At 40.0% G+C, this 13,657-nt stretch overlaps 1 protein-coding gene across 4 annotated transcripts in view; it reads right to left on the bottom strand.

The window, feature by feature from the left end:
• DEPDC1 (DEP domain containing 1) overlaps positions 1 to 13,657 on the bottom strand; it is a 362,287-nt gene that overhangs the window by 166,018 nt on the left and 182,612 nt on the right. For 2 of the 4 annotated variants that reach the window (XM_078668810.1, XM_078668806.1), the window contains one exon: positions 9,479 to 10,294. The exons of the other annotated variants lie outside the window; for them this stretch is intronic. In XM_078668810.1, coding sequence (XP_078524936.1) covers positions 9,479 to 10,294 — 816 coding nt within the window. The remainder of the gene's footprint in view (positions 1 to 9,478; positions 10,295 to 13,657) is intronic. 4 annotated transcript variants of the gene reach the window in all.

The following is a 13,657-nucleotide window of genomic DNA, read 5'->3' as shown; positions in this document are numbered from 1 at the left end:
TGTTCCATGTTCAACAACAAAATGTTACAGTTCGAAAATGAAGAGATAGTGAAACTGGAAGCTATTGATAAAATAGAGCATATGGGAGCAACAATTATTTTGTCTGAAAATTTGAAATCAAAATTGGATCCATTAGAGAAGACTATATCTAAAACTGATGGTTTTGAAAAGACTCTGAATGTGTGTTTGAATTGTCGTGTCATTTTAAGAAGGAATTTAAATGTTGAAAGAGGTCTAGTAAATGGAGCAAGGGGTTATGTTGTTGGTTTTCTGAATTACAAAAATAGAGATGGAATTGAAATTTTAAAAATTAAATTTGAGGACATTGATGAAATAGAACAAATTTGTCGCTGTTCAGCTAGATTTTTGCTCGTGACTTATATGTTCGCCGAAAACAGTTTCCTATTTGTTTGGCATATGCCGTGACAATTCATAAGTCTCAAGGTTTAAGTGTAGATAGCGCTTTGGTGAACATTGGAAGTTCTGTGTTTAAAGAGGGTATGGCATATGTGGCATTATCACGAGTCAGAACTTTAGCAGGATTGTACTTGATTGAGTGTGATGAAACAAAGATTTGTGCAGATTTAGATTGTGTAAAAGAATACAATAGGTTAAGAAGAGAGTATACTCCACATTTGCCTCAATATCCTCTGATTGAAAAACGTGTGGTAGGCCGAAAAAGAAGAAATGAGAGTAATTGCAGTGAGGTATCAGCAAAAAGGCATAAAGTAGATAAAAGTGTAATTGTAAAGAGAAACAAAAAGGATTCTGTTGAAGATGTTGTTGGATTTCAGTTTGAAAACAGTTCTGGTGTCAACTGCTATGCTAATGTAGTAGTTAATGTTGTTTTTTTTCTTCAAAATTTACAAAGACAGATTGTTGAAAATCGGGAACAAACATTGTGCTGTCTAATGAATTCTGTGTTAGAGAAATTTAGTAGTGATGGAGCTAAAATAGAAAGTGTTTCAGAAATTAGAAATCTTCTAGATATATGTTGAGGTCAAAATCAATTTTCACAGAATATTCAGCAGGATTGTCAGGAATTTTTAATGTATATGTTTGATGTATTACAAGATGAAGGAGTAGATATATAAAATCTATTTGGCCTTTCTTATCAATGGCAACATGATTGTGATAACTGTGCTTCATCAAGTACTACTAGAATAGACTCAAAGATTTATATATTTAACTTTACCAGACTGCAAATCAGTGTCTTTCAATAATCTAGTTAAAGCAGCGGATCACAATATGGTGTGTACCCAATGTAAGTCTGCAATGCTGTCCACATTATTTCTACAAAATTATGGTCACTATGTTATTTTAATGTTCCAACGATGTAGACCTGATGGAACTAAATTGACAACTTCTATTAAAAATTTCGTGGCTTCTCAGTTATCGATATCAGGAAGAACCTTGGCAACTGTAGCTATTATTTTTCATGACGGTCCTTCTACAACATCAGGGCATTACACATGCTATTTAAATAGTTGTAAAGGTTGGACCCAATGTAACGACAATCATTTGACTTTCAAACAACGTTTGCCTTTTGGCTTTATAAATTCATATCTAGTGTTTTTACAGCCAAAATTTAGGTAAAGGTTATTGGCCTATGAAGACGGGAGGAGTACTGATATATACTCATACATCTGACACTATTTGGCCAAATGGAAAGGTGCAGGAATGAGAAAAGAGTCATGACTGAAAAAAAGGAGTATATGAAAATATTGAAAATATTTCAGATGTTCTTGGAGTTTTTCTTCTAATAAGTTGATGAAATGGATTTTTTACTGAACAGCAAAGTACTTTGCAACGAGAAAAGGACCTCCATGATATACTATTTGGCCTCAAGGAAAAGTAAGTCAATCAAAGATTAGCGTACATTTGTCGTTTGTCAGTATGTAAGGTTTTTTTTAAAACACAATCTTTTAGATTGTGTTTTTTTTTTCCCGCTGTCATATGATGACTAATTTGAACTCACTGCTTTAAGTGAAATTCAATATATTCTGAGAACAGCAAAAATAAACTATGTAACATGTTGTAGAAATTATTCTATACTTTGGATTGTGTAAATTAAATTGTATTCCCATTCTCTGACATCCACTCTCCCTCGCTTATCTTTGTTTGCTTCTTACTTTTGACCTCTTCTCTCTATTTTTCGTTCACTACTTCTCTGTGCTCAGTGCCTCACTGTACTTGTGTTATTTTCACTTGTGTTTATCTACCTTCTATCACTTCTTTTACAACAACTTCACTGCTCCTCTCTCGTCGTTCTTCATCCCATTTCTTTTACTCTGGTTCCGTTACTATCCATCATTTCCTTTCTTTCAATGTCCTTCTCTTTACTTTCATCACCAAATTATTTTTTCTCAGTAGCACTGTTTTAGTCGTGTTCTCCTCCCTTTCCTTTTTTTTGCTCACTTACTTTTTTTCTTTTCTCACTCATTGTACTCCACCTCACTCTGTTTTTCTCTTAGTGTGTCTACCTTATAACTTCCTCAGTCCATTTCCTTAAATTGTTGTATATTATTCCGTCTCCCTTCATCCTTTCACTCTATGACTGTTCTTCACTTACTCTCAGTTATGTTCTATTCCTCATTCTTCTAAATGCATCATTAATTAGACTGTTTTCTGTCTCAGTCATTATCTTTTTACTTAATTGTGTTTCCTGATTTAGTTTTGATAACTCACATTGTTTTAGTATCTTTCTTACCTTCAGTTCATTTCTCTGTACTTCTCTCTCTTTTTCTTAGTGAATCTATATGCCTTACTCATTGTAATTTGCTCTATTTCTTTTTCCCTTTTTTTGTCCTTCTACCTTAGTTTATTTCTCTTTGTGTTCTTCACTCTACCTTTATTTCTAAATAGAGTGTTATGATGTTTTTAGCTCTTCATTTGTATCTTTTAATTTAAAATACATATTTTATTAATTATAACTTATATATTTTTTCTCTCTTTCACAGATACCAACTGTAGTAAAAAAAATTATAGTTACATTTATTATATGGTAAGTATGACTAAAAAATGTAGTTTGTTATCACCCTTTGCTTTAAGGTCACTAACATTTTCTCAATCTACCTCTACTGTGTTTTTACTCTGCTTCTCTCACTTATTTTTATTCTCCATGTTTACTCCCCTTTCATTATTTACCCTCTCATATTCAACTTCTTTTGATCCCTATTTTTTACTTCACTTACCCTCTGTTCCCTTCCTTTGCTTATTTACTCAACCTCTTTTTCTTAATTATTTACCTTATTCCTACACATATACCTCATCTCCCTCTCAACACATACACACACCTGTAACATACACCCCACACACACACCACACCTACACATCATACACAAAAAAAACCTCCCACACACACTCCTCAAAAACACACACACATTCTATACACACACATACATCGAACACATATACACCCCACACTCATACACTTCTCACACATTTCACACACCCTCATCTCTACCCACACCAAAACACTCCACACAACCACACCCACAGACACACCTTACACACCCACACTTTGACCTACACCCACTAACTCCCTGTAAGTCACACACACTGCATTACTTATCTTTTTTTGCTGTTGTACTCAAGCCCATTCAGGTACTGTTCCCTTTACTCTCTTTGTCCTCTCTCTTTGTCACTCACCATGTGTTATCCTAATTCAATATTTCTCCCTCTATCACCCCTCTTTACTTTTACTATGGGTAGCGCACCGGGGAGCGTAACAAGGGGAAAACAAAGAGAAACAGTAAAATAATATTTTAGAGTGCTTTGAGGTAGGGTAGCTGTTGTGTTGTGTGGGTGATTTACTTACTGCACTCCTTCCACTCCTTTTCTCAGTACCTCTGTTCTCACAGTTCTTCATTCCCGTTCACTCAGTCCGTCTATCTTACTGTAATTGTCTCTGTCTCTTCACTCTTTCACTACTTGTTCATTATGCTTTCTTCCTGAAGTTCAAGCACACTACGTTATTTACATTTCTTTGCTGCTTCAATTATTCCCTTTCTGTTACTTCTTCTTTTAGTTTTTTTCTCTGTCAATCCACATGTTTTAACTTTATTCGATGTTATCCATCTTATTTCATCCCTCTTTAGTTATGCACACTACTTTTTTCTCTCTCTCCCTTACCAGTGTTATTTAAATCTGGTTCCGTTATTACCTTTTATTTGTACATCATTTTTTCTCTTTCCTTTTACTCTTTACAGCCACTCACATTCTTCATGTGCCTCTGCTTTAGTATTCTTCTTCTCTCTTTGTTTCACAGCCTTATATTTTTTACATTTTCTCTCTTACACTTTGTTATATCTTTTACACTGTTTTACTATGTATTACACAGTACATCTGTGTTGCTCTCTTGCTGTCTGTCTCTTAACATTACTCTCTCTTTCTCTTATGCTCTCCTTCTCTTGTTTTTTTTCTCTTTTTTTTTTTAATTGCGCTAACGGGGCGCTCTCCGGTGCGCGTACCGGGAAGCGCACCCATGAGAAAAATGAAGTGAAGAGTGCTAAAAATGTTAGTAATTTTTTTTAAATGGGAGGTAGTTCTGAAAAGAACTTTTTTTAAATGTTTTTGTTGTTTTATATTTTTTTTATTTTTCTGAACATTTTTTGTTGTTGTATTTTTTGAACAATTTTATGTTTTTTTGGGGTTTTTTGGGGGGGAACAACGAAAAACAGGCATTAGAAAGGGCTCAACAGGAGCAAAAACAAAAAATTATTTCTTGGGGCGTTTTGAGCACTTGTGGTTTTCAAATGCTCTGTTTATCAAATTGATACTCATATTTGCACATGAAAGTAGGTCACCACAATAAAGGCACACTATCTTCATGTGCACAAAATTCTGTTGGATATTTGGGACCGTCTCCCTCGCCTCTGGTCCCGATAGAGATACCTGTGCCGATGTACTGGCCACAGGAGTTGGTGGGTTATCTCGGAGGTGACGCATCTCTGCAACGCTGTAATTGAGTGGCTGCCACCTCTGCATATGGCGGTGCATAGTATAGTTACCATAACTATACTTTTTATCTGTACCTCTAGACAAAACATCTTTACAAATGAGGCATGTCACATGTCGGGCATTGACCTTTTTTTGGCCTTGAGGGTATGAATAAAATTGCCAAATAAAACTGTCTTTGTGGTGGGATTTCCGGGGCTCTTCACGTAAGAACTGCCTCCGCTCTACTTCCTCTTCCTCTTCTTCTGGGTTTGGAAGGAACTGCGCAGGTGGTCCTTCCTTCCTAGGTGGTTGTGGTGGGGGTCCACCAGCTGCAGCTACTACAGATGCCACCATTTCAACAAGGAGAAACAGGTCTTCCTCTCACAAAGATGAAAGTTAGAGTGAGGAAAGAAGGAGGGGTTTTCATCATTTGGGAAAAAAAAAAGTTCTAAACCAATGAAAAGTGTTATTTACAGGTCACATGACCTGTTACGCTTACGTTACGCGTCCCGCTCCGTGCCTCATTCGCGCACCGGAGCACTTCCGAGTGCGCGAACGCGGCGCGTCATAAGACGCATTACGCGGCAACGCGATAAGTCGCGCTTACGCGACGCGACGTTGTTCTTCAACGCGGCAGCTGTGCAAACGGTACGTTTCCCGGTGCGCGGACCGGGTCGCGGCATAAAATTAAGCTAACGGGAAGCTACCCGGTGCACGGACCGGTAGCGAAACTTTAAAAAAAAAAAAAATTATATACATAAAAAAATTATATTAAATACATATAAAATATATTTTTCCTTTAAAAGAAGAATACATTTAACAGCTTTTAATATTTGCTATTAAAAAACCATTGAAATTCACTGAAAAAACCATAGGTTATAGATCATATATAGTTAGGAATTAGCATTTACAAAACCTTGAAAATTCACTGAAAAAACCATAGGTTATAGACCATATATAGTTAGGAATTAGCATTTATAAAACCTTATTTTACTCACACAAAACCATTGAAATTCGCATATATAGTTAGTTGCACTAACTATATATTTCGCGCACCCGCAATCCACTGCTGATGACGTCACAGATTACATCATTCATGACATGGTCAGTGACCTCATTGATGACATCACTGATGACATCTCAAATGACATGACTGATCACATGACTGATCACATCATTCATGTGATAATACGATGAACTTCTTCAGACTCTAATATAACCATATATACACTCAGTGTAAACGGACACTCACAGACTGTCACTCATCCATGGAGTTACTCACACACCTAGTCAGGCATGCAAAGAATCAATCACACCTCCATTTCCTCAACTATACAGTTATACACACCTTACTTATTCAAACAGATACTAACACATATTTACACTCTTATACAATCCCTGATACAATTTCATAATGATCCATACAGCCACTCACACATTCACTGGCTCTTATGCACAGTTATTTATATATGTCAACTCTCACATATACTCTGGTTTACATATGTCTTTACTTTGACATGTAGCACTGAGATATCCATTCACTCACCAATACACTCATGCACACAGTCAACCGCCCATACAGCTGTTTCCACATGCACTTTTGAACCCATACATCTAGGGAATCAACTGCTCACACATCTGTGCACAGAGTCATACACCTCTCAACCACCCACACACACACACACACTCAGTCTCCCATACAAATACTTGGGCAACTAATCAATAACCCATATAGTTACTCATATAGCTACTGATCAACACATGCAGCAGTTTACAGAACAGACATAATGATGCACAAATTAAGACAGTTTAGTCAGTAACCCATGCACTCAGTGAGACATATTTAATCACTCACTCATACAGTCAGTCATGCACCTACTAAATCCTTCATCCAGACACTTCTACATCCACTCATTCTTCAATATGTAAGACATATTTAAACTTTACAGAAACATAAAAACACTGGATGTTGTTTTCAGTGATGTCATCAGTGATGTCATTTGAGATGTCATCAGTGATGTCATCAGTGATGTCACTGACCATGTCATGAATGATGTAAAATGTGACATCATCAGCAGTGGATTGCGGGTGCGCGATATATAGTTAGTGCAACTAACTATATATGGAATTTCAATGGTTTTGTGTGAGTAAAATAAGGTTTTGTAAATGCTAATTCCTAACTATATATGGTCTATAACCTATGTTTTTTTCAGTGAATTTTCAAGGTTTTGTAAATGCTAATTCCTAACTATATATGGTCTATAACCTATGGTTTTTTCAGTGAATTTCAATGGTTTTTTAAAAGCTAATATCTATATCTGTAAAATATATTCTTTATTACGTGACGTATCACGTAGCCACGTGAGACGCCTCATGACGCGTCGCATAACCGTGACGTATCGGCTCTGCAGCGCAAACAAAACCCGTAACGTAAGCGCGCCAGAGCACGCTTACAGATATATATATATTTTTTAACCTTAATTAGACAAAATCCACACGTGCACATATCTTGAGGCCTTGCAAAGGCACATCAAACAAACAGTCCCTACAATTTTTCAAAGTTTTCTTGATAATCTATTCCATTAATTTTTTTTTTTTTTACTGTTTCTCTTCTTACGCTCACCGGGACGCTACCCGGTACGCGAACCGGACGCTCCAAAAACACAAGATGGCAGACTCCCGTTACGCTGCCAGTTAGCTGCCCGGTTCGCGTACCGGGACGCGCCTCTATGGCGAAAAATCGCAAAATTTTTTTTTTGCCCCGCGGGGCACTTTAATATCCCCCTCAGCAATCCTAGGGGGTCAGGAGGGGTCTACCTTGCCCCCTTTCCTTCATTTCCCCCTTCGTTTTTCACCGCATCTTGTCTCTCGATCCTACCGAGAGACAAGATGGCGGCCACTCCGGACTGTTTAGTCCAGGATCCCCTGGAAGAGAATCACACTTTTCAATAGGGGTGTGCCGACTCTTGGTGTGGGTACCAGCAAACTGGGAATAATAATGTAATTGAAATTGGGGTGGTTGCAAGGGATTAGAGCGTGGAGTGGCAGACTACATTGAAAGTGAGGCATGGTTCTCACCCTTCTAGTGGAATAAAATACTTCCCGGAAGGGACATAGTCAGTTGAGAGCACATGATCTCCACCTGAACATTGCAGGTCCACTTGTCAATTGAGTCTGATGGACAATGCAATTCCCACATCGTTTGGATGAGCATTTCTACAGGGTTGTTCCATCTGGCATCAGGAGCAGAAAATGATCTGAGCTGTTGGTGATGCTTCCAAGGGATCAGTACATTGTGAATCTGTTCCAGAAACATATTTTGGCTCCGGGAGCATCTTAGTAAAACATTCAGAGGTTGGCAATGCTGGAACCCCTGGAGCAGCCACCTTTGTACCTGCATCTTCTTGCAAGCAATTCCTAAAAATTCAGGAGATGTGCAAGCTCTGGAAAAGTATGGCCACCAGTGAAGGAAACAATTCAAAGACCCTCTAGGAAGGAATACCCTACGCTTCAATTATGTACATGGTATTGTGGATCTAGGTACCAGTTTCTGGTCCCCAAAAACAGATGCAACAACTCAGTGGAAGGGAAGGAACTGAGGCATGGGTAAGCTCACCTGGTATAGAGGGAGCAGGTCTAGGCATGCGCAGGCCAGAAATAAGCAAGTGTTTCCCAGGATAATTTCTCTTTATGTTGCAAATTACTCTAGTCCTCTGGCAATGAGCTAAGTACTACAAGAGAGTAGGGTGTGATCAGATAGAGAAGTCAATCTCATTCCTGTGCTAGGAATTTCTCCTAAATATTTACCGATGTTGTACCATTTGCTACCCCGCATGTCCCATCAACAACAGAAAACAAGACAACACTAAGTTTTTACTAGTTATAAATTCCTTCCACCATGAAACGTACTAATACCAGAGGCTCACATTTTTAGTTACATGAACGGAGGGTTCTGAAAGGAGGTCTGGGCTTAGAGGAATTAGACAGCCTACACACATTCCGGAGCGATCTATGTAAGGCTATTGAAGTGGGTTCGATGTTAAAGCAATAGTCACTCCAGGAAATTAATTCCATGCCCTGAAGTGCTGTTTGGTATTATCGTTCGATTTTTTTCATTATTAAGCAGGACATACAATTATTTCTTTGTTCCAGTAAGTGGTTACATGACACGCTGTATAAGCACACACTACATTTCGCACAGAACAGGAGGCTCAAAGGAATAAGTGTCCCAACTGCTCGAAATAGAACATTAACTTATTTTTTGCAATTCAGAGTGTCACAAAGCAAGAGGCCCTTTTTTAAAAACGTGCTATTTTTTCTTTTTCCAAGATCTTTATGCTGCATCATAAGAAATCACTGGCATGGCTATGTTGGCGAACCACAAAACACACTGCAGCTGTATCAGAGAGAAGGCTACGATACAGAAAATAAAACCTTTCGAATGCTCTAACATAGGGTGAAATGCATGCAGCAGCAGATTACATAGACATGAATGGTTCAAGCCTAAACTTCATGCAATGATAAAAAGCATTCTTACTTTGCGAGCCATGGCAGCTTCGTGAGGTAAATGGCAGAGAAGAGGGTGCAGTAGAAGAGGTTTCTGCAAGCTCATTTGCGCTTTGGTATAGCCTTTTTGTGACAGAGGTGCTCGAATGTATAGGCTCGCTTCTCACTGAAGAAAATCCTTTAAATGTACTGTCCGGTTTCACCGTGATTTCAGCCACAGGAGCGTTAGTGCTGTGGAAACTTCCGAGACAATTGCCCAGACTTCGTGTTCTGCAGAGCGGTTTACTTTTTGGCTGATCGTAGTGCAAATCTTCTATATTAGCGGACAGTCTCCTTTGCTGTTCAAGGGCACTGCTGGGAGGACAGAGGTCAAACACAGATTCGGCCATGCACCCGGAATGTGCAACAGGCTCCGTCAAAGATGCCTGACCAGGTGTAACTGAGGGCTCTCGAAAACCGGACTCCGATGGAATATCCGCAACACCTTCCAAGGAGTAACATCTAGGCCGCAGTTTAGGGACTGAAACTGAAAGATTTCGACAGCTTCCTCCCACATAGTCGTCGGCACTTAACCTTCGCCTCGCAGGATGTCCCTGAACTCTTAGACTTTCTCCTTGAAGCAGGCGATCCTGCTTCTGCAGATTCTCTGAGGAAATGTCATCTTCGCTTTGCTCGTGTCTTTCTTCGTTTTGTTTGTGGATTAAACTTAGCAGCAGACATTCTGTTGACTTGAAAAAGTTGGTATTGCTCAGGTGAGGTGTTTTTGAAGGTTGCGGGCCACTTGACTCCCCTTGAATTTTTCGCTTTCCATTGGGTCTATTTGGAACGGTTATATACCCACACACAACTGTCACAAAACGAAAGACAAATTAAAGTGGACATGCACAAAGAGGAAGACAAGCAATTTCAAATGTCAAAAGTATCACTATTTCAAAGACGAATGTTAGAAGGAAAGGATTAGTCAACTGAAAGTAGCACTTTTAACAAGAAAGGAACGCAATGCAGCAACAAATGCAAAGAAAATTGCCATTACAAATCACTTAATTTAAAGTTAACCATTCAATGCCCAAGTTAAAACGTTAATGCGTGTGTATCACGTGCAAAGTAAATGGCATTACTGCATGCCATGATCATGTTTGCTTTTTACAAACTATCAGCATGACATGATAACAAGGTGCCTAAATTGCTCGGTTGGTCAACAAGGAAGGCGATGCAAAGCGTTGTAAGCATATGGCATGCAATGTTCTTTGGTCATACCTGCTTTGTGGTGCATGTACTGAACGTCTGGATAAAGTTTAGGATACATTTATTAATCCCCCAAATCTTACCTAATGCCACCACCAAAAATAATAAATAGCTGTAGGAGTGAGCAACGAGCACGATGCTTAATGAATGAATTTAAAATTGCCAATTAAAGCAAATTAGAAGGCAGTACCACTTGAGGTATGTTTTGTGCTTCGCTGTATATTTTACAACCACCATTAATAGCACGTGCGAGAGAGGACCATTCAATTCTTTTAGAAACGGTGAACAGTTCGCTGTACCCTTCTTTCATGAGAGCACATACAGCAATGCATGCGTGCTACATCAAGGATATACGGACCAAAGGAGCGAAAATAAATCCACTTAAAGCAAGCAAATGCATTTGTTATCAGACGAATCTCCACATGAAAAAAACACTTCATTTGGAAAAACAAAAACATACAATGCATAACATTATTCAGCAACAATCTTATAACGATTTCGCTATAAAACATCAGCTGGAGAAGGCCTACCAATGGACCGCCACTGTTAACTATACGTACTAGGATGTCGATGCAGCATGGCTCAAGTGGTGACTTTATAGGGTGTCGGGCTCTGAAAAGAGTTCTATTAAGTGTCTGGTTATTGAGCTGCAAAGCCTTTGAAGTGTTTGCCCCCACCCAGAGACACCAAATGTCTATGGTTACCGAAAGGATTGTTCCCTCCTCAGTTTATGGGCATGCCCTTTCCTTAGATGTGCTGGGAAGAAAACAAGTTACTTACCTGTAACTTTAGTTCTCCAGTATTGGAATCTTTCATAGATTCACATGCCTGAATCATTCCCCGTCGTCGAGACGGGAGTCTCCAGTATATAACAAAGCAGTGCTTAGTAGTATAGCAAACTGAAAAGAGGCCTAGGCCCATTTCCCTTTTGCAACCCATAGCCTTTGTTATGTAAAAAAGGCCCAAACTTTTCTCTGAGCCAATCAGAGCTCCTCACCCTCTAGAACACTCCTGAGAGAACCTTCTGCCCCTCAGATTTTTCGCGCACTTGTGCGTATAACACACTTCTTGTGCTAAATCCGAGGTGAGCCTCTCAGGGGAGGAGGGTGGGTGCATGTGAATCTATGAAAGATTCCAATACTGGAGAACTAAAGTTACAGGTAAGTAACTTGTTTTCTTACTCCAGTATTGGAACTTTCATAGATTCACATGCCTGAATCAGAATAGCGAGCAGTGAAAAAACAAAGCACATTTTCCTGATACATTATATAATCATGCAATACCATTAGAAAATGAAGCATAATATCATATACATATATGCATACTTATATAAAAAGTGACTTTGTAAACAAGAGAACTTATGGATGGAGGGATGCAAGAAAGGCTCACCGTTACTGGATGATGTTCCGCAGTACCGCCTCTCCCACCGCCGCCTCCGATTCTGCGGCTGCCTCCAAGCAGTAGTGCCTGGTGAAGGTGTGCGTAGATGCCCAGGTTGCTGCTCTGTAGATGTCCTGGATTGGCACTCCTCCAAACAATGCAGTGGATGTGGCCACTGCCCTCGTGGAATGGGCACGGACTTGTGCATTCAAAGGCTTTCCAGCAGCTTGATGACAGTAGACAATTGCACTGGAAATCCATCTGGCAATTCCCCTCTTTGACAGTGGGAAACCTTTTCTGGGTGCGCTGAAGCCGACAAATAACTGGGAAGACTTGCGAAACGCCTTAGTTTCTTTCAAGTAAAATTTCATACATCTCTGAACGTCCAGCGAGTGCAATACTCTTTCTGCCGCTGTTGATGGATGAGGAAAGAAACGCTTCAGCACCAATGGTTCGTTCAAATGAAAATCAGTTGGCACCTTCGGAATGAACTTCGGGTTTGTCCTGAGAATCATTTTATCCTCTTGAAACTGCAAGAAAGGCTCCTGAATCGTGAGCGCTTGTAGTTCACCTACTCTTCTCGCAGAAGTCAATGCAATGAGAAGAGCCACCTTCCAGGACAAGAACTTCAGGTCTGTCCTGTGTATCGGTTCAAATGGTGGCTTCATCAATTGAGAGAGTACAATATTCAGATTCCATACAGGAGGTGGAGGCTTTACTGGTGGAAAGACTCTGAATATCCCTTTCATGAATTGTTTGATAATCCTTGAGGACCATAAAGATGGGCCTGACGATGACCTCCTGTAGCGGGATATTGCAGCCAAATGCACCTTGATGGAGGCGTGTGCTAATCCTGACTTTGCTAACAGCAGAATGTAAGGTATAATTTGATGAGGTGCAGCAGTAAGAGGGTGAACACCATTTCTCTTACACCACAGACAAAACCTCTTCCATTTCATCCTGTCGGTTTTGTTGGTACTCTCCGCTCTGGCCTTGAATAGGATGTCCCTACATTCGTGTGAGATGTTCAGTTGGCTAAACTCACAGTGTTCAGGAGAAAGGCTGCTAATCGCAAGGATTTCGGGTCCGGATGGCGCACCTGCCCCTTGGACATTGTCAGAAGCGATGGAATCAGGGGCAACTGAACTGGACGGTCCTCCGACAGTAGCAGCAGTTCCGTGAACCAGTGCTGTCTGGGCCACCACGGGGCAATTAGGATCAGCCTGCACGGTTCTTTCTTGATCTTCACCAGTACGTGGGGGAGAAGAGGAATTGGAGGAAAACCGTAGGCAAAGATGCCGGACCATGCCATGGAAAACGCATTCCCCCAAGATCCCCTCTGGGGAAGCCAGCTTGCGAAGTACTGGCATTTTCTGTTTTCCTTCGTAGCCAAGAGGTCTACCATCGGTGTTCTCAATCTTCGAAAGATGCTGTCCAGGATCTCCTGGTCTAGCTCCCATTCGTGGCAGGACGATTTTAGCCTGCTGAGAGTATCCGCCTTGACGTTTTGATCCCCCGGGAGGTGTTCTGCTGTCAGTGATATTCCCTGCTGAATAGCCCATTCCCATATTTCGTGGGCTTCCTG

The sequence above is a fragment of the Lissotriton helveticus genome, chromosome 1_2, assembly GCF_964261635.1.
Source record: "Lissotriton helveticus chromosome 1_2, aLisHel1.1, whole genome shotgun sequence".
Lineage (NCBI taxonomy): Eukaryota > Metazoa > Chordata > Amphibia > Caudata > Salamandridae > Lissotriton > Lissotriton helveticus.
This window is presented reverse-complemented; position numbering and strand designations above follow the sequence as displayed.